This window comes from Rhizophagus irregularis, chromosome 8, assembly GCF_026210795.1.
Source record: "Rhizophagus irregularis chromosome 8, complete sequence".
Taxonomy (NCBI): Eukaryota; Fungi; Glomeromycota; class Glomeromycetes; order Glomerales; family Glomeraceae; genus Rhizophagus; species Rhizophagus irregularis.
The window spans coordinates 315,008-337,222 of NC_089436.1; the positions used below are offsets into that span (position 1 = coordinate 315,008).

General features: G+C 26.9%; 6 protein-coding genes across 6 annotated transcripts; 3 read left to right on the plus strand and 3 right to left on the minus strand.

The window, feature by feature from the left end:
* Positions 1–1,239: 1,239 nt before the first annotated feature.
* Positions 1,240–2,672, plus strand: OCT59_027978 (uncharacterized protein; the record flags this gene model as incomplete). The annotated part of the gene is made up of 6 exons (XM_025310981.1): positions 1,240–1,300; positions 1,388–1,531; positions 1,600–1,707; positions 1,789–2,050; positions 2,127–2,244; positions 2,313–2,672. 6 exons carry the CDS (start codon positions 1,240–1,242, stop codon positions 2,670–2,672), a joined length of 1,053 nt encoding a protein of 350 aa, XP_025176256.1.
* Positions 2,673–3,751: 1,079 nt separating this feature from the next.
* On the minus strand, positions 3,752–4,867 carry OCT59_027979 (uncharacterized protein; the record flags this gene model as incomplete). The annotated part of the gene is made up of 1 exon (XM_025326397.1): positions 3,752–4,867. One exon carries the CDS (start codon positions 4,865–4,867, stop codon positions 3,752–3,754), a length of 1,116 nt encoding a protein of 371 aa, XP_025176257.1.
* Positions 4,868–7,223: 2,356 nt separating this feature from the next.
* On the plus strand, positions 7,224–9,485 carry OCT59_027980 (uncharacterized protein; the record flags this gene model as incomplete). The annotated part of the gene is made up of 8 exons (XM_025332154.2): positions 7,224–7,237; positions 7,313–7,524; positions 7,695–7,721; positions 7,819–7,842; positions 7,923–8,471; positions 8,531–8,750; positions 8,814–9,069; positions 9,129–9,485. The coding sequence occupies 8 exons, from the start codon at positions 7,224–7,226 to the stop codon at positions 9,483–9,485; spliced, it is 1,659 nt and encodes a 552-aa protein (XP_025176258.1).
* A 683-nt stretch (positions 9,486–10,168) lies between these two features.
* Positions 10,169–10,636, minus strand: OCT59_027981 (uncharacterized protein; the record flags this gene model as incomplete). Its single annotated transcript, XM_066147000.1, has 1 exon — positions 10,169–10,636. The coding sequence occupies one exon, from the start codon at positions 10,634–10,636 to the stop codon at positions 10,169–10,171; it is 468 nt and encodes a 155-aa protein (XP_065993758.1).
* Positions 10,637–14,091: 3,455 nt separating this feature from the next.
* OCT59_027982 (uncharacterized protein) lies at positions 14,092–18,293 on the minus strand (the record flags this gene model as incomplete). The annotated part of the gene is made up of 10 exons (XM_066147001.1): positions 14,092–14,443; positions 14,511–14,584; positions 14,649–14,824; positions 14,905–15,143; positions 15,306–15,378; positions 15,457–15,484; positions 16,418–17,229; positions 17,300–17,423; positions 17,506–17,867; positions 17,939–18,293. The coding sequence occupies 10 exons, from the start codon at positions 18,291–18,293 to the stop codon at positions 14,092–14,094; spliced, it is 2,595 nt and encodes an 864-aa protein (XP_065993759.1).
* A 1,060-nt stretch (positions 18,294–19,353) lies between these two features.
* On the plus strand, positions 19,354–19,617 carry OCT59_027983 (uncharacterized protein; the record flags this gene model as incomplete). The annotated part of the gene is made up of 1 exon (XM_066147003.1): positions 19,354–19,617. The coding sequence occupies one exon, from the start codon at positions 19,354–19,356 to the stop codon at positions 19,615–19,617; it is 264 nt and encodes an 87-aa protein (XP_065993760.1).
* Between the last annotated feature and the right edge of the window lie 2,598 nt (positions 19,618–22,215).

Genomic DNA, 22,215 nt, shown 5'->3' on the forward strand with positions numbered 1-22,215 from the left:
TAATGCAGTGATCTGATTCATAATGCAGGTTTTTTATTAGTAACATAATTAGTGAATAATTTCGTAAAATGAATAAATATATGCCAAATAATAATAAAATCTAATGAAATTTAATACACAATAAATTAAAACTAAATTTAAGTTATTTGTGAAATTTGAACATATTAATTATTATGTAGATTTTTTTAGCAACGGTATTTATATTATGTGATAATTGAATAAATGATCGGCAAATGATCGACAAATGATCAGTCAGTATTGTGATAAAATAGGGATGTCCGCTATGCTATTTACATCCTTAAAGTCATTAAAATTCTGAAATTATAAGCAATTTGTAGATTAAATGCTTAATAATTAAATAAATCCAGTTAAACTAGTATTTAGAATTTTACCATATGTATTCAAATACTTATATTATTAAGATTTTGGAGAAAAGTCACGCCTTTTCATATATAAAAAAAATATATATAAAATAATTAATTTATACCTAATTTCACACATAAACTCTGTGCTTCTATTAATAATATTATTATCATTATTGTTATATACGGTTAGTAAAAAGAGAAAAAATTTAGATAATATTTTCATTTATATAAAAAGTCCTGATTTACTTACTTTTATATATTACCGTATTTTACGGTATATAAGCACCCCTTTTTGCACTTGATGCCGGCCAAGATCCTCATAATTTTGGCCATAATTCTGGCCGGGTGCTTACTTTTGGGGGTGCTTACTTACCGCAAAATACGGTAATATAAAACTGAAAATCTATTAACATAAAAACCTAAGTTCGGAATTTTTTTTTAAAAAAAATGCATAGAAAACTTTTTTGATAGTAGCACTGTAGCAACATAATGAACTAATGAACAATATTACCTTAATAATGGTTATAATTAAAATAACAGGATGTATACAGACTGGAAGATAGGAGAACAAATTGAGCAAAAAAATATTTTTTTTAATTACTTGAAGAAAGTAAATATTACTAACAATGGCATTTGATTTAGGAAATTAAATATAAAAAGTTAAATTTTGATCAACTAATCCAAATTATATTTTCTAGTTTTATTTTATACATATAAATTACCTTGAACAATTCACAGTACTATTAACAATATATAAAAATTATCTTCAAACTAATCTGGTTAGGTGAATTGACTGAATCATACTGTCAATAAATTAGTCATCACATCAATTATATATTCTTTTTTGTTAACTTTGATTTCTAATTGTAATAATATGTTGAAAAAACATTTTCCAAAGATATTTCCTCTATTTAAGAAAAATGTAAAGAAAAATGGTAAAAGATAAAAAAAATTCTCTTATTATCTTTCATTTTATTTATTTTTAATATATATATATATTTATAATACATTAATCTAATAAGCAAATAGAAGTTATGAGATTACACCTGAGTTAGAAAAAATTTGGACTGAAGAAAAGAAAAAATGGGACAACTTTGCAGAGAAAAGGGCCGTAAGAATGACTTCTAAAAATTCTAAAAGAAATGTTAAAATATCAGAAGCATCAGGTAAATATTATAAGCTAGAAATATTTAAAAATTATTTATTTTTTAACTAAATATTTAAATCATTTTAGAATTAAAACCAATACCATTGAGATCATCCTCACCTAATTTCAATGAGGCACTAAGAGTGAGCATTCAATCAGCTTTAGTTAAAGATCATGTTATTCCTGAAGTTAAAGGTATAAATTATACCAAGTTATTTAAAAATTTCTAATCTTTATAATTTCAAAATTCTAATATTAATAATTAATTATGTTTAGTCACTAATTTCCCAAAAGAATATGTTCTTCCCAAAATCAATATTGGCATGCTTTTAAGTCAAGATTTTAATATTGAAAGACTTGATGATATTTTTGATAATGACACTTCAAATATAAAAAATATAAAAGATATTCAAACATTTATTAACTTACTATATAGTGCTGTACAGAACAGACTTGTATCAGGAGAAACAAACAATAACTCATTAGTAAATAATTTACTTCAAATTAGTAAATTAGATACCTTGCCCTTTAACAAAAAGTAAGTTTTTATTTTAATTTTTTTTCTAACACAATATTTTAATGTTTTACCAAAAATTTAATTTCAAAAAATCCAGAACTCGAATTCGTTCATCATGCAAACTATTTGATGGTGGTAATCTTTATGAATCATTATATCCTAAACTTCCTGAATTAATTGTAGATTATAACAAACGTAAAGCAATGATAGTTGTGGTTAGTATAACCTTATTATGTTTTAAAAATAGCATTTGATAGCTTTTAATTTTTTTTTTTTTTAATAGAATGAATATCCGTATAATTTTGATAAAAATATTTCCGAAATACGAATTGCTGCTGAAATATTCTCATGTGGTAATGAAACTAGACGTAGAACTTTTAAAAATTCAGAACAGATTATATTTGCTGTTCGCTTTATTTCTACTTATGTTACATTCTATAAGGCTGTAATTTCTACAGAATATTGGAAGGAGCTTGATAATGGCTTACCATTAGATCAGTCTATTTTAATTAAAAGATGGCCACAAAAAAATGGTTTGCGAACTGGTCTTGATATTACAGATCCAAATGAAAGACAAGAAGTGTTATTAGCATTAGCTAAAATTCGACAATTTATTTTGCAAGATGCTAGTTATAGTAGGTGATTGATTATGGTTTTTTGTAAAAGATATTAAATAATATTTTATAATTATAGGATAGTAAATTGTTCATTTTTTAAAATTGATGCTGTTATTATATATTTCATTATAAATTAAATGATATTAATAATAATTATAATTAAAGTTTATGATAATTTCAGCCGAAATTATAATTGTCTTGATAGATTAATAATTTTTAATATATTAAATATTGATATCAGAAGATAATCAAATTTTTAACAAACTATTATTTAAACTTATTTTGCAATTGCCAAAATCATTACATGATTGATTTAGTTTATAGAGATAGGTGAAAAAATTCCAAAAGGGATGATCATTATTTGTATTTATACCACATCTCATAATAATCGTTCATGATTTTCCTTATTGTCCGGAGCGTAGCGAAGGACTTTCTATTGTAGAGCACTTATAACCGTATTAACGATTTTGGATTAACCCATGAAATTTTCCTTTCGTCCATCCGCTAACGTCACCTCACTAATTACCCCTGCTTTTTTCCTTTCTTGATATGTATCACTTTTTGCTTGTTTCACGTATTTTTATATTATGCTATTTTTCGTAAACAATTTTTTTTAATAAACACGACGGACTTTAACGGTTTCCGTTTTCCTAGTTTATATTTTTATGGATGATGTTATTTAAATCTATCAATAGTTAAAAATTGCCGTGGTAAAAACGGCGTCGTGATGGTGATCTACAGCTTATAACTAACGATATTTATGTGAAGTTGTTATCTTTGAATAAAAAAAAAAAGTATTTCATAAATATGAACAAAAACAACGCGAGACTTACTTAGGCAAAACTTAGTATAATTTTATTTATTTTTATTTTAATGTCATAAATTGTCATAAAGAATTTAAATTTACTATTCAAATTTGATTTATTACGCACGTAAATGACGTAATAGAGTTATTCACCATAAATTGTATTTTGTTATATATAAACTTATAAATAATTATAAAATCATATAAATAATTTAATGCAATATAAACATAATACTGAAAATTACTACGTGTAAAATTTCAAACTTTTGAAACTTAATAGTAACAATTAACTCTTCAAACTTAATTCTCCTTATTCAATATGTCTTTCATCACCTTAGAATAAATTTGGCATTCTCGTTCTACATCTTTCCATTTTTTTTCAATTGAGTTGACAATTTTGTCTTTTTTATAACGCTTCTCTACTTCTTCTAATTTTTCGAGTTTTTTTATGAGATCATTAATTCTTAAAATTTGACTTTCCCAAAATCTTTCAATTGGGCTGATCTCTTCAATTATTAAATATAAATTTTTCGTAAATGATTTTATTTTCCTAACCAATTCGTCAACTTCAATATCTAATTCTTTTTCAAGATCTTTAATTTTCCCCTCCTTTTTACCAGCTCTGATATATTCTACAAAACTACAAAATGTGTTTATAGCAAGAGATGAACCAAAAAACGTAGCAATGCCTTCAGCGGCCGCAGCCGTAGTTGCTGCCGCGGGTCCAACTAAACATCCAATTCCAGCGATAACTGCAATTGTACCAAAAGTATAAGAACTTGCTTTGCAATTATTTTTTTCAATTTCTTCTTTTACGATTTTAATATTTGTATCTGACTCAATTAAATATGGATGTTGTTCAATAATCACAATATATTCTGATAAAAAAATTTCAATCATGGTTAATTTATTCACAATTCCAAAATTTGTAGGTTCATAATTTTTAATATCTTCAAGGATTTTGCCCATATCTTCAGTTTCATTAACATTTTTTTCTTTAGTAACTATAATATTTTTTAATTCTTTAATTAATCTATCATTTTCTTTAGATTTTATCAAAAGGTCATTTAATATTTCTAAATATTCTTCATTGGAATAACGATTATTTTTAAAACTATCCGCGAAAAACAAAATATCATTCGCATATTCTTCTAAATTTTCGCTAAATTTGGTTGAACCTTTTACGAATTTACGAAAAATTTTACGTTGTTCTTTAATTTGATGAACGGTAAATTCCATGATCATATTATTATCAAATTTAAATTCTTCACAACATCTTTTAAAATTTTCCATAACTGATCGAGTTTTTTTACCAAAATCTGTCATATTAGGTGGCGTATCATCCTGAGCATTTTCATAATTTTCGAAAGGGTCATCGTTATGAAATTCAGATTGAGATTCATCAAAATTGGTCATTTTTATAGTGAAAAAAAAAAAAAATGATACGAATTGTATTTTTTAATTGGAAAATATTCGTTAAATATCGTTAAAGTTTGAAATTCGACAATCAAATTTGTAGCAATTATTATAGCATTTTCACACAATATGTAATACAATATTCTGTTACGCTACATATGGCTCAACTTTAAATATTAGAGGCAAATCAACTTGTCAATTAAATTACTTAATAAGAGAAAGTTTACTAAAGATCATTACTGGAAATTTTGAAATTGCTCAACGTACAGTACATGGATGTTTTCAAGGCCAGAATTATATAATGATTAACCAAAAATGACATATTTACGCCATTTTACGGTGTTGCAGACATAAAAATACGATTAATAATTTTTATATGAAAATGTCAATTAAAGATTCTAATTTTGTTAGAAAATTATATTGCTAAAGAATGTATCAAATTTTATGAATATACAGACTTAAAAATGTACAAAACATAGGAAAAGGATCTTTTGGAGGTGTCGTGCGTATTAATTGGAAAACCATTGGTCATTTTTATCTAGGCATTTTAATGAGCTTGATTGGAGTGATAAAAATCAATTTACAAATTAGCGAGATCATTCACCGTGATCTAGTAATATATTCAAATTTTAATTATTAATTATATTTTAAAATATAATTTAAGAAAACCAAATCATAATTTTTATATTTTATAGCATGCAAACAATATACTTGTACCAAGTAATACATCAGACCGCCCCGATATGGTGATATGCAAAAAGTCGTATTAATTCTTAAATAAATAATTTCTCCTCGACAAAGTAATGAATAACGAATAATGATTTAGAATCCAATGATGAAATGATACATATAAATGAAGGTCAAGTATATCATATTTATCATATAAAGAAATGAAATTCGTTACAATGTTATCTTAATGAATCGTCAAGACCTTCATGAGAATTGAGGATGCTGGTTTGTCATCATTAGATTGTGTTTTTTCTTTGTATTGTTGAATTGTCAATCATGATTGCGATGCCCATGAGTTGATCTAACAGTTAGCACGCAATTTATAACAAACTAAATATAAGGGTCCATCTTATAATGCTGGTAAATTTGAAAAATCTCCATTTAAAACTCCAACAAATACTACACTTGAAATATGTGTTGGCCTACCTCTTTCGTATTATAATTTTTTATCCTTTCGATCGATAAATATTTTAAAATTTTTGATGTAAAGTCTTAAATAAAATAAATTATTTTTTACAAATTTTACAACAAATGTGAAACAAATTAAAGTGAATAAAATAAAGTATATTTAAATATAAAATTAGATTGTTTACATATATTATATATATAATTATATATAACTAAAAAATATTGATATTTAGATTACCCTCCATATAAATACATAACTTGAATTAGTCTGCGCCATGTGGTCATCGTGTGAACGTAAAATTTTTGACTAATGCTAATCCAGCCATTTCCATCATCTCAGGACATGGTTAAAAATTTTTTTTTGGTTGTTTCTTTAACGGTTAAACCGAGATAACGGTTACTTTCCTTTTACGGGTTTTGAAAACTAGATTTATTTTTTTTTCGCTCTCTCCAGTTTTTAGAAACCGTATTTTTTTCTATTTATGGATAACAAGTAGTGTCCTAAGACTAATATGTCCTAAGACATTAATTAATATGTCCTAGGATGATATAATCAACTAATTAATATGTCTTAGGATGTTATAATCAATTAATAAATGATAGAACAAAATGGTCGTCAGTTATGCATAGAACAATTAGAACATGCAGAGTCAGAAATAAATTAACAATGTTGATTAAAACTCACCAAAAGTTTATGTTTTCCGTTTAATAAGGTCCTCGAATTTTCTGAACAAAAATAGATATTAGCTTTACAAGCTATGAAACACTCCCTTGCAAATGCCCGAAAAAATATATTCCATTCATACCTTAATTGTGAAGTGTCTCGTCCGAACTTTAATAATTTTTTCGTCAACACCTCCTAAACTACGGTAGATCGGTTTCTTTTTAATGAGTTCATGCTCGGAGAAAATAGCACGACGGCTTGGGGTCGGAATAAGAAAAAAAAGTTGTTTACGTAAAATCTTAAATTGTTGTTGTACAACCGAAGAATTAATAAATACCTCGTGAATGCAATCTGAGTAACGTATGAATCACTTTTTTTAATAAATTAATTTTATAATGATATAAGCACAGTAAAAAAAAAGTTTGTATAATGATATAAGCATAGTAAAAAAAAAGTTTATAAATATAGACTTTCTTTATACTATGTTTATATCATTATATTATATTTCGTGTCACCAATTAAGAGTTTATAAAGATCATTTTACAATTAATCACGATGTATTCAGAAAAGTATATATATACCTATATCTCTAAATACTTTCCTTTCTAGCTTCCTTTCTCTAAAATATATTTTATCACTTACAGCACTTACAGCACTTACAGAAACACAATGATAGCTTCAGTAAATTGTTTAATTCTAGGAGAAGCTTCTGATAATAATTTCAACGTTGTCGTTGGCGAAGTATACACCAATGATGATAAAATTGATGTCGCCTTTGATCAATTTACTGTTTCAAACTTCAAAGAGCTTCTCTATCGTAGGAAAAAAGTAAAAAGGGTAGTTCAAGATCCTGACAGTATGTATCTTTATAAAGTTGAAGTTGAACTTTCGAGCATTATAAATAAAATTTATACAAAAGATGAAATTAAAGATCTTGGCGCGAAGATGCAACCTGGGATTGAATTTAAAGAATATTTCGATAATGACAAAAAAAACCAAAGCGAAGATGCCTTCATATCTTCATAGTCCCTGCCATTGTAGCCCCCGCCACTGGTAAGTGTTTCCCTCTCGAACAAGAAATTTGCAGTTATCACTCGTTGTCATATTCGTTTTCTCACTATCATCATTTTTTTTTTTCAAAACCAATTAGATCTTGAAAGAAAAAGAAAAGCGGGTAAGAATGCGTCATTGTTATAGTTGCATTACCAGTTTGTTCTGTCATTTACCAATAATGTTTCTTCTCTACATTCATAGTCCAAGACGTCGGTGGTGAAGTTCTTAGAAAACTTATAAAGAGAACTAGGCTGACAATTCCAGAAATTGGATCTCTTTCAGAACTCCTTGATGGGGAACTCTCCGAAGATATTAAGATACCTATCTCCCAAAATGAAATTGATTTGTTACAATCAAAAAATGTCACAGTTCTCTGCAGTCTAGATGATCTTAGAGTCTTATTCCGAGTTAGTGATACTGAAAGCGCCACCGATTTCTGTATTCGTGCGATATTCTCACCTATCTTAAACGATAAAATTCCTCCAGATGATGGAACCGAATATTCCTTTGTTGGATTATGGGACAATTGCATTAGAAACCTTTTGGAATATCTCATTCCCGACGGTGTATCTATTCGAAATTGTAGTAAATTTTCGAGTACAAGAGATGATCGACCTGACTATGGTCTAATCCTTAATAATGTTTGCCTATTTAGGGGAGAGGAAAAATCACCTACCAGCACTGAGGATCCAAAATCAGAACTTGGGAGAAAATTTTTATGGACCTATGATCCAGCTCCGTATGTCTTAGGTAAGATCTCGTGTCTGTTTCAAGACGTGCTACATACTAAACGTGATTTGCAATCACAGGTTACTATACCCATGGACCTCAAGTAACGTTCGTTGCTATTTGCCGACCTGTAGGGGGTTATGCTATACCAGATGTTGTTGACATCGTGCAATCAAACTTAAAGTTCAGGAGTGAACGTGTCCGTCATCTGCTAAGAATAATCAATTTAAGCTGTATTATTAATGCGCTTCAGCCAGTGATTGGAAGACGTGGAATACCCGAGTTCAAACCAGTATATAGGTGAGATAAGGGATCTACTTCTTTCAAAATATCTTATCGTTTTTTTTATCCATTATGTTGCAGAAATGATCGTATGATCGAAATACGTGGCACAGGTGTAAAAAAGACCTATCTTTTCGGAAATATCCAAACTCGCGTTCAAAAGCTCGTTAATCTTTATGAAAAATTGGTTAGGAAAGAAGTACCTAATATTGATCATCTTGATTGTTACAAAAAAGAAAGCGGTTCAGTGCATCTTTCTCCAAAAGGATTACAAGTTGTACCAAATAATCAGCAGGAATTGTTTGAAGCTATTATCTGTGTTCTGGAGGCACTTGTGGTAAGTATGTTAGCAATTTTTAGATAGATACATTATTTATTCTTTTATAATATCTACAGGTTTTACATGATGATAATGATATATATCATCGGGATATCCGGTGGGATAATATTATTCGACGATATGATGATCCATCAAAATGGTTTCTTATAGATTGGGATGATGCCACTGAATATCCAAATAGTACAGCGATGCATCTTACTACCGAGGAACATGCTCCGGAAGTATTCACTAGAAATCATCGTGGTGAAGTAATTAAGAATGCAAGCACTTGGATCACTAATCTTTCAGAAAAAATCACTGAATTCGGGGATCTTTTGCTAAGTCAAGATAGTACAAAGAGGCCATCTGCTAAGAAGGCTCTGAAAAAATTTAAAAAGATTAAAAAGAAAATTCTTGAAGAGCAAGTGAGATAAAATAGACATTTCATAAACTAGAAAGGTTTTGCTTAGCAGAAATGCAATACAAATTTGTCTCTGTGTAAAGTTTTTTATATATTTAAACTTCACAATCACTCACGAAATGTAATATAATTTTCATAAAAAATAAATCTGTTGCAATACATGATTTAACATACAGTGTGATTAAAAAATTAAAGTCGAATTAAGAAACTTTTATTATAAATAAAAGTAATAATAATGGTAAAGAAGCAAGTGAAATGTATAATGGTATCAAGGAGAGGGGCCATTTAATGCAAGTCCCGGCAACATATTATTTCATTGCTCGTACATTTATGGTTCATTCATTCGGAAAAACAAACAATTAGCTTATTAAACATGCATTCGCATAGGTGTAACCGTGAACGATCAAAAATCACGTGCGCGTGAACAATTGTTCCCCGATCACTTTTGCCAAGAAAAAAATTTTTATTAATACATGCGAAAAATAAATACAAATATTCGGGACGTAGCCCGCGATACGTGACGAAGTCTTTATGCTGTTATTATACATGCGATTGTTTTTTTTTCGAAAGAGATAAGACTATCTTATTTATTTTCTGTTTTTTACCCGCTTCAATGATTCCGATTCAATCTGGCGATCAAACACCCACTTGATTTGCCCGAACAAGTTCTTATTGAGTTTTTCAAGCATAAGACTTTTATCGAACACTCTCATTAATGGGAAAAGTAAATGGTGTTCGCGAACTCAATAATACCTCGACATTTCCATTATCACTATCGTTATATTCGCCAGTAGTAACTAACTTAATTATGACCCAGTCGACCCCTGTCGAAACAATACCATACATTACATCTTCACGCAAAGCCTCATTATATGTGCGTTTCTTTTTATTACGTTGAGACGAAGCTTGTAACTGAATTGCATTCTGGCCAACACCCTGGTTAATATCCTCCCTTTTAGCCTCGGTAACGACAATAATCGTATCTCCAATCTTGATAACCCAATCCACTGGCCCTTTACCATGACTTCCAGACAACTCATATTCTGGACATACTTTCACTTCACCATCATAACAAAAGGCAACGCCATGAAGAACGGAAGAAATAAATTCGCGCCTTGTTGCTTCGTTTGCACTAGTGACGTGAATGCAGGTCTTATGCTTCATAGCTATATCTTCCAAAACGTGCTCCAATATCTTTTCGTAATTGGCTGTGTCAGCTAACTCTCCATCGAACCTGGGGAGATCATATAACTATCGGCTGTTAACCCGAATAACGTCTTGATTTGAGGAAGTGTCTACGACGAAAATTGCTGTTGCGCTATAAAACATCCAAATTAATTTTTGTTGGCGTTATGTTACACCTATAGTAATTTATTCTCAAAAAATAGCAGAACGATACTCACATGTGTCCACGACGATTGGAAGATCCACCTTGAATCCTTGAGTACAGATTACACCCGCCAAATCCTCATCATCAACCAAACAAATAATTTCCTTTTCATTACCACCACACTCATGATTTATAACAATATTTTCATCCTCTGTCCCATCCGGAAATGTGAAACATGTGAAGCTAAGCTAAGACTTCAAAGCAGATAAGGTTATTTGTCCGCGGGTTATGGTCCACTGACTTTTTTGATTTACGCCCATAAGTTGCGGTGCAGTGAACTTCTTTCGTCTCAACAGGACGCTGTACGATTATATGTATGTGCTCGTCGGCTGGCTGGGAGGTAAAATGTTTGCTAATCTTTGAAAAAGGTGGAAGTTCCTCACCATCAAGCTCCTCCTTAATATTAACGTTTATTTTTGTGTTGGAGGTTAATTGGCGATCCGGATAAGATCGGCACTATTTTCATATTAAAATTTGGGGCAACGTTCCGCACCTGGTTGGTAAAAAATAAGCAAATACTAAAATTGTAAAATTTCTTATATAATTTGTAAAAGCAAGTTATATATGCAAAAAAAACAAAAGAATAAATTAAAAAAATGTATAGTTATTAATATAAAAAATGAGTTACATCACGTAAACTTCAAATTTTACGTTTATATTACACAAATAATTGGCAAGAAATGCCCAAACTCTAGTTTCAAAAACCTGATGATAAAATTCAAGAAAATAGAATAAGTTAAAATAAATATATATTTGTTATTAGAAAAAAAGAGTTTACATTGCACGCGCGTCAGATTCCACTTTATTTTGCATTTTTTTCAATATTGGTAAATACTAAAATTGTGAAATCTGATTATTATTTTGTAAATTTATGCTATATATGTAAAAAAGGTCAAGAAAGCATAATAAGCTAAAAAAAGTCATATATTATATTGCACTCAATGTACTGTACTGTACGTTCATCAAATTTCGTGGTCTTATCTGGATCGGCAATTAATTCAGCTTTAATTTGATTGTTTTGGAATTACAATGACAAAATGTTTTCATTTTCATTATTTATGAGGAAATTCCTATAAAAAAAATTCTGGCATTGTTCCAGACACATGATTATTTTTCTGAAAATTTTTTTATCCCTTAAATGATAGATAGCTATTGTTCTAAATTCCGCGGAATTTTCAGGATTTCCGCAGAGGATTCCATGGAATTTCATTGTATTACAGTTTAGATCGGCACATGAGTAGTGGTAAATCGCAGCCAAATTTAGCTGCAAAACACTTTAAGGGATAGGGAATGTCAAGTGCTATAGCTAAGAGATAGAAGCTGGAATCGGCAGCTCAAGCTAATGAATTAGTTAAGAAACACCTTGCTAATTTTCAAATTAAAATTATTGAATCGTAGATTATGATAAATTATTGTACAACAGCAAAATGAGGAGTTTAGATAACAATCTGAAAAAGATGAATGCGAACAAAGATTTATCTGTATGAATATTGATTAATAATGTCATGACGTGTAAGACAAACATGCAACTCATTAATCATAATTTTTTATTTATTTAAACTGGATAAACAATTGTTAAATATATTATCGTAGAAATTGACATTATTGATTTTAAGATTATGTGCACCAAAATTAAATAACAAACCTTCTTAAATGAAAGAAAATTCATCATATAAATATAAATTTTATTTCTAAAGTACTGTAATTATACAGTACCTTTATAGTCCCATTACTATATAAAACATGAAAATGAAAAGGATCTATATGCAAATAATTTTAAGGATTTTATATAAATTTAAACAAACTAGTTGGTGATGATTTGGTTAATATTTCAAATAACTTTTCCTAAATAAATAATGACCACTAGCATCGATAAACAATTCATTTAAGTATTGACAATTAATTAACAATGGTTTTAATTCTAAGATATTACTATAATTAAGTATTAGTTTAAGATTCTTGGGGCAGTTTTGATAAATAGCTTGAATAAGACTCTTATTATCAATTTCATGATGACCTATTTTTTTTTATTCAGAAAGAAATGTACTTTTAATTAAACTTGTTAATGCTTTCAATGAAACTTGATGAGTTATTAAATTTGTAAGAAAAGTAAAGATAAACAATTCAATTCCATTTTATAAGAATTATATTTCAATTTTAAACATTATATAGTATTTGCATGTGTAATCAATTAATTTAAAAGAATTTTAAGAAATGTTTCATCATTGTACAAATTACTAACTAAATTAATCCTAGATAATTTCTTTTGAGCTTCGATCAATCCAATAATCCCATAATTTATACTGTCAATAAATTATGTTCTCCTGTATTATTTCTCGATATGTCTGATAAATGTGAGATGATTGCTTTTAATAATAATAAATTTTCCTTATTTAAGATTTTCAAGGATTTTTCCATAAAATTGGAATAATATTTCACATCAAGTTTTATTAACTAAAAGACATGAATGAAGAATTACTTTATCATCTTTAAATTGTTTGAATATTAAATATAGAATATCTCTATTTAAATTAGACATAATTTTAAGATATAAAAAAAAAATTTGTTTTTTCATCAAAAATGTTCTCTGTTTGTGAACATTTTCTTCATAATACTGTGTTTTTGAGGATTTAATAAAGTATAGATCAGTTGAGAAATAAAGAAATTTCAGAGTCTTTAATATCTATGTCACTGATTGATTAGTGGACTAAAAAATATTATGGATGATAAAAAAAATTTCAATGAAATTACAAAATCGAAGATCTTGTAAATAAGACTCAAAGAAATAGAGAAACATTATAATTTATTTGTCTACTTTAATGAAATAAATATAGAGCATAAAATGTCAAACTTATAAACAAAATTTTTAATTAATTACTTTAAAAAGCTTGAAACTTTTAGTTTCAAATATGTATATATCATTTGAAAAAAAAAAATACAGAATTACGAACATGATATATAATTAATTTATATTTAAATATCTCGCATTAGTAAGATTAATTATGTAAGTAATACTGTATTATATAATGAAAATTTTTCAATATTATCAATCTTTTTTTTTTTAACAAAAAAAATCAAACGAATGATTTAGGAAATTTATATGATTAAAGAGGAAGCATAAAATACATTTATTTAATTCTTTATAATTGATTACAAACTGGGTCCATTTAATACACTATCTATAATTCTAGTAGTGATCAAATTATAAAACTACAACATAATATTTAAATTATTTCGCATGTTTTTCTTCTAATAATTTTTCTAATTTCTCTAATTTCTTTTCTAATTTTTCTAACTTATCTAAATTTTCTAATTTATTTTCTAATTTCTCTAACTTATCTAATTTTTCATCATGAGATTTTAATTTCTCCAATATTACCTCATTATTATTTTCTTTCAATAATTTCTCATGAGATTTTAATTCCTTCAATATTACCTCATTGTCAACAGGATTATGTTCAACTTGAAGTGCTTTGAATAAAATTTTCCGCATCTCTGTGAATTCCTTAGTATCCCATTCACCCTCTTTAATCAATCTTTTGATTTCTACTCGAGCCTTATCAACATCGGCATAATAATGTCTTGAAAAATAAATTCGAATAATTAATAAAATCATAAAGTTTTTTTTTTAAAAGTAAAATTACATACATTACTTCAGGAAACCATGTATGCCAACGTCTTTGATTTGGTAATAGGTAAAATAACTCAATCTCAGCCAAAATCTAAAAGTTGAGTTATATTAGTATAATTTACAGAAATGGAATGATTAATAATATTATTGTTTACCTCTGCCTTCTGCATCAAATATGAGACTCTATTATTATCTTCTTCAATTGCTATATTGAGTAATCCAATTAACAAGTTCATAAGATATACAACAACTAAAAGGGAAAATAAAACAATCAATATTGCAATTGATGGATTTTCTGTATATGTCCAATTGGATAATGCACTTGAATCACCTATTGATAAGAAGAATTGCTTAAAAATATTAGAAAATTTATCATGTATATTTACATAATTATGAAAAATTTAAATATACCTATTAAAAATAAATATATAGCAAAAAGGGAAGTTTTAATATCCATAAACATGTTTGTATTTTCATCAGGAATTTGAATCATAAGTGGATTTGAATTTATATTTCCATTATTATCAATTTGACTATAACTAGGAGCTAAATTCCAAGGATTATTTGGATCATCATTATTATTTGTATTATATTGTTCAAGTGAAAATACAGATTTTGGTGATAATAAAATATAAAATGCATGTGCAAAACTTATTATAATAATGAATAAGACTAATAAAAAAGAAAAAATCTTTTTTCCAACACTAATAATTATTGCAAAATATACACCAAAATATTCAAATGCTCTAAAAAATAACAAAAATTTTATATCCAAAAACAAGCATGAAAAAGAAAGCAATTGAGTTAGATACTTATTATTGTTCTTATCATTTGTTTGAAGCCAATAAATAGAAGTGTAAATTGAAAGCACATAAGCAATTATATCTACAATATTAAAATATTATATAATTAATTTCTTTCTTAAATTATAGTAAAATAATTAAATCAAACATTTATATTTACCAAAAATATTCCAAAAATTATAGAACCACTTAGTAATATTATAAAAAAATTGACGAATTTCTAAAATCAGATGAATAAATCCAAGTATAATCGAAGCAATAAAAAGTTGTTGTCTGATTTCTTCATTAATGTATTGCTTAGGAATTGTTGCAGCAGTAGTAAAGCATCCAAGCAAAGCCATAAATAAAATCCAAATCATTGCATAATAATATTTTCCATAAGCATTCCATTTAAAATTAATTAATGCCTCACCATTCCATGTTTTATAAATATTTCTATTTATTGTTTCAGTAAATGGACTAGGTTGTGGTCTAATTAATTCTAAAAACCAATTATAATCTTTTGAATAATTAACAAAATTAATATAAGGAATCAAAAAAGTAATTGTTGGTGTTGTTGTTATATTTTTTTTAAAAATTTTAAAAATTTTTAATTCGGTATAGAAATAAATAGAAGAAAAATAATCTGAAGTGTAAATATTATTAACAAAATCGTATTTTGATAAAGCAAAATTAAGGGGTAAAGCTAAAAGTATTATTAAAGTTTTAATAAAACGCTCAATTGCAGTTGGCAATAATGAAAGAATATTCACTCCGTAAAAACGTTTATAACGATATTTTGTCCATAAAAGAGATCGAGATAAATTAGCTATTTGAGGAGATTGAAAAAAAGAATTAAGATGGAAATTTTTATTTTGATGCTCTATACTATAAAAAGAAGAATCTATGACCATATTCGTTTCTGATGAATATTTTAGAATATATTCTGGATAATATTCATCTAGTAATGGCATTGCGGAAGTGATAATGCTTAAAAATGACTTATTGTTCATTAAATCCTCTTTAAAATAAGTCATACATTTTTTATAAATAGCATCAATTAATTCTAACTTATGTTCTTTAATTGCAAATTTTAATAATTCAACTCCACATTTCAAAAAACTTGACTTATTATTCATTACATTTGAAACCCATCCATCTAATCTAAAACTATCATAATTTGGCAATGGCAAAGTATATTTTGAAAATATCCTTTTGTAATGTTGAAGTAATTTCATATATTTTCCAAGATTAGGACTATACCTTTTGAGATCCATAAAGTAAAAATAGTTTAAAAAAATAGATTTGTCTTTTTCACTAAAAGTATAAATAAAAATACCAGATGTTGTCAATATAACAATATCATTGTTTTTAAGTAATGAGCTTGCAATTATTTTAGTATAAGGATAATCCACGATTTTTGTGTTAATTGATTCCCATTTAGTATTAATTTTTTTGAAAACTTCCAGTTTATTTAGTTTAATTTCACCGTCACCGTCACCATCACCAACATGTACATCCCATTTAATTAAATTTCCAGTTAATTCAATTGAATCTATATAATCATTTGAGGCTTTTTGAAATAATGTAGACACAGTATCCATATTATATAGATTAAATGAAAGAACATTTAAGTATTCATCACATTCAACAATTTTATTATTTTCTTTATTTAATTCATCAGAATTTTCGGATGAAAAGTTCATCTTTGTCATCTTTTCGTCAAATTTAGATCTCCAAACACGTTCATTTAGGATTCCAAACACAAACTTTGGTTGATCATGAGTTGATTCATCAGTTGATTCATCAGTTGGTTCATTAAATAAAGTTTGATTAAATCTATTTTTGTATTTATTGTTCCAGCAATAATTGATTTCTTTATCTGGGGTATAATAGAATAAAGAAGGTAAAAGAAATAAACCAGTATGATTCATAAAATTAAGGAGTCGAATATCTAAAAATAAAAATAATGATTTATATGAGTAATAATTAAAGTATAAATAAAACTTTTTAAAAATAATTACCATCATTTATATCCAAAGAAGCAATAGGAATTCCCAATTCGATTGGATAAACGATGATTTTATCATTGATTTTTAGAAAAATCAACTTTTCATTACTGAATATTCCGATATTTTTTGTTTCAAACTAAAAAAATAAATAGCATTTATATATTTAATTATAATTTAACATTGATTGGTTTGAAAATAAATTTTATAATATTTATTACCTTATTCTTATCCTTATTATTAAAAGATATTTTTACACTTTTCTCAGTATTAATATTCCATTCATAAATGTAATCATTTGAAACCTTTGAAAATAGGTAAACTTTATCATATTTTGACATACTAATTATTTCATAATAATAAGGTATCCTGTAAAATCTCTTACATTCCCATTTGTTATTTTTAGTTTGTGTGGAATAAATCCAAATAATTTTATGACTTCCAGAAATATTATTAACGTAAAATTTACTATATAAAATAAATTCACCTTTTAAGTTAAAGGTACAATAACAATCCTCTGTATGTTCAGATTCTGTTTTGAAACTTAATGCAATTTCTTTATCTTTATTATTCATATCGATTACTAAAAAAAAATATAAATAAATATCAATTACCATAATTTAATAATTACATAATCAAATAATTATTACTTACCAACAGTATGATTTATAGTATGATATCCTCGTCTTTTTTTCTCATAAACATGAGCAAGTTTCTTATCATCAGAAATACACAAACTTTTGACAATATCTTCATTAGTTTTAACAGCTTGATCAAATTTAAGTTGAACCTTATCAATATCTTCAACATTCCAACCGACAATTGAATGATCTTCTTTACTATAAGTAATAAGGTATTTTTCATTTGGTGATATTTCTATCATAGTAATAGGTTTACCATTATGTCGTTCATCATCGAAGGTAAATATCTTATCAACATCATTTTTATCAACTTCGATTTCGATTTTGTTATCATCATCGTTAACTTCGATTACTGAATTGTTACTCATTTGGTAATCGCTTATAAATATATAAATTTATTACCAAAGAAATTGTTTTTTTTTAAAATCGTCCATTTTGCGATTATATAGTTTTTTTTTTATTTGAAACACGTGTAAATATGCATGATTGTACGTACATAAAAAAAGAATTTTTTTCTTTTTATTGTGAAAAGCTAATTGAGCAATGATCAACTTTCGACATTAAAAAATTTTTCGTGATTAATTTTTAAGTATTCTTTTTTTTGTGCGTGGTTGTACATATGTATATATATAAGGAAATCTCAAGCTTTTCTAAAAACGACACTTTTCTTTTTTCGGTAACTAAATACAATAATAATCTGAAGTACATATTGTTTGACATTAAACACCATATTGTTTGAATTTTAAGTACAAAGCATTTGGCGTTAAATGTTAAGTGTTTATCATTAAATGTAAATCTTTTGAATTTTATAAATAATTATAATTTTTCTAAAAAGGAAATATACCTCTTTTTTGGGACTTTCGAAAAAGAGAATTTCTTTTATAGATAAATTTACACCATTTGAATTCTAACTAAATATGAAAAATTATTTCCACTGTTTGACAGTAACACCAAATCATTTGATTTTCACAGTTAACCTTAAATGTCAAACAACTTAACTCTCAACGTTAAACTTCTGTTCATTGGAGAAATTCTTATTAGGAAAATGATTACGTACTTATGATTACGAATGTAGCAAATATAGATTTTTGGATCAACCACAGGATGTAGAACTACCAACGAAAGAAATTTTGTAACCGAGTACAATCGAAGAAAGACAACGTAACGATAGACGAAGTGATGAATATAGCTAGTAACAAGTAAAAAATTACAAAAAGACAACGTTACTACGGAAGAGGTCATGAAAATTATTAAAGAGAGGAAGAGTAGGAAAGGAAAGTAGAACAAATTTTTTATAAACGTTATGTCTCACCACCGTTAATTATGTCAAGAAAAAAAGTCTTAGAAGAGTATGCATCGTCGAAAATCGAGGAATTGAAGAAGATTTTTAAGGAATGTGGAGAAGAAATGTGATGGGAGAAGATAGAAATGAATGTGAATAAGGAATTGGAATCTTTGTGTAGATATTTAGAGAAAGAGGAATGGTCAGTTAGACTCAAAGAAAAAATTATTAGAACTGCGGAATCACATGACGTGATACTAAAATTTACGTCGTTAAATAATAGTTTTTCAAAAAGAGTTAAGGAGGAGAATAGGGAATTAAATGAAAAGAATATAAATGAAAAGCGAGTGACTAAGAGTCCAAAAGAAAGGGAATGCCAGAAGAGATGGGGAGTGGAAGATCGAGAATAATCTAGAATAGATTAATTAAATCCTAGTTGAAGTCACGTAATTTTACGCTATAAAAATTACCAACAAATTTAGAGAGAGTTTTTTGTGTGGGATTAATAATGGATTATATATTTTTTTTTTTTACAATAATATTTCTATGAATATAGCTAACCTTGATAATTTTATATAATTTATATAATTTACCCATGGCCACCTCATTATTAAATTCTTAAAGTTTATTGGCTAATTAATGTGCTGATCATTTCTTATGTTTATTTTTTTTTTTAAACGTACTCGGATAATCTTTTTTCTTTCACTCCTTTGCACGGCACTTAAGGTACGTTTTCTTTCTTTTTTTTCATTTTTGCTTCTTGCATTTTGTTTCCTACTAACTTTATTTCATTTTTTTAGGTCCTTTGGCTCTTTCGGTTTCGCAATTAAGATATGTCAAGCACTACATGGCTTATTTTTTATTTCATTCTTATATTTAGTTTCTTGCATTTTGTATTTCGTTCTTTTTAAGTCTTTCAGTTCTTCTCTGCAATTACTAAAGTATGTTTTTATTTTTTGTTTTCGTTTATTTATTACATGTAATTTCTGTTCCCTACTAACTTTATTTCTTCTTTTATTTTATGGGTTTGGTTTTTACTTGGTCCCCGGTTTATCTCATTTTCGTCCCTTCTCCATTTTTTTGCTCTCTTTTTGTCCCTTCATTTCTTTTGCTTTTTTTATTCTTCCCTTCCTTCGTTTTTTCCTTTGTTTTTATTTCCTTTTCGTTCCTTTCATTTTTTATCGTTTCCACTTTTTTTTTGTTTCCATTTTGTTTTTTCCGTTCCTTTCTTTTTTTTCGTTCCCATTTCGTCTTTTTCATTCCTTTACACTACCCTTCATTCCTTTCATTTTTATTCCATTCCCACTTGATCTTGTTCGTTCCTTTCGTTTCTTCACTCCCTTTACTCCATTTCGTTCCTCCTTCACTCTCCTTCGTTTCTTTCATTCCCTTACTCTCCCTATTTTTTCATTCACCCTCATTCTTTTTTCCCTTTTTCATTCACATATTCTATTTTTTATCATTGTAACTCATTTTTATCATTCCTATAAAAAATTTAGTATTTTGGATAGTAAATCATGTGATCTATTAAAAATTAATAAATTGTTATAAACTTTTAGTGCGAAATATTTTAAGCATGTTTATTATACAGTATATTTAAAAGTTTAGCCAATCAAAAATTTTAAAAAATTTACGGGGATTTATATGCAAATTACGAAGTGAGAAATATTAAAATTTACACCAATCAAATTTAATAAATGAGTGAAATCACCTGAATTGCGATCATTTATTTTACGTTTTCGAGTATTGCTTGAGACTTTTTTCCTTTCTCTTCTTTATTAATTTTTTCTTCACTATTATTATTATTATAACAATAAAATATAAATATATAATTATGTCCACGTTATCTGAAGATATTATTGATTTTTAAAAAAAATGGAAATGGAGATGAGTAATAATAATAATTGATATTTGCTTAGATTTATTTTTTAGTATGTGCAGTATAACTAATTCATTTTTGCTTAGATTTATTCTTTAGCATGTAAAGCATAATTATTTTCTAGATAGTAATGTTTGCATATTGATATATATTAGATAAATACAATAAATATTAATTGTAAATAATTTTAATTTTGAGTGTTATAGTATAATAAATGTAAGATTAAAAAAATAAATAAATAAATTTAAGTTAATAAATATTTAAATCTTTTATAATATAAAAAAAAAAATAAAAAAAAATTTCAAGTAAATAAAATAAATTAACAATAGATTACATGTATATTACGATTTGTTTAAGTTTATACTGTATAACTAAAGTTGCAGGTGCGTTTTTTAAATAAATAGGATGGTACCGTACCTACAACATTGATAGTATTAATATATATATAAACAGTGTTGTGGGTACGGTATGATCATTAAAAAACATTAGTACCTGCAATAAATCTGAACTTTAATGAGTAGATCGTACCATAACCATTTAGATAATACCTATTAAGCGCCCCGTACCACAATTTAAAAGATATTCAAATTTAAAATTTTTTCAGTAGTATCATTATAAAATTCTGCAATCATTTATTTCAAATTTTATTTCTTTTTTAATCTCAATATGGAACCTTCATATTTATTTAAAAAAAATTTTCACTTCATATAAAGTTTCTATATAACTGTACTCATTTAAAGATCACGAAAGATTTATCTTATTTGATCATTATACTTTCATATTACTGTATTATAAAACTGAATCTCAAATTGGGTATAAATTCGTCTAAATTGGCTAACTAATTAAGAGGATGAGAATGACGTGCGTCAGATGTGAAATCGATACCCTGACACGTCACGGTCGTCACGCGTGTCACCTAGTGATGCCGACTTACCCTATAAAAATTTTTTAGAAAATTGATCACATATCGGTGTTTTTTTGGAATAAAAACTAGAGAAATGATCATTTATCGGAATTTCCCCCGAAAATTTTTTATAGGGTTAATTGAAACCAAATATTAAAATTTATTATTTGTCTTAGCTATTGTTAAAGATATAATAAAGTTTAAATGACCTATGCTTAATTAAAT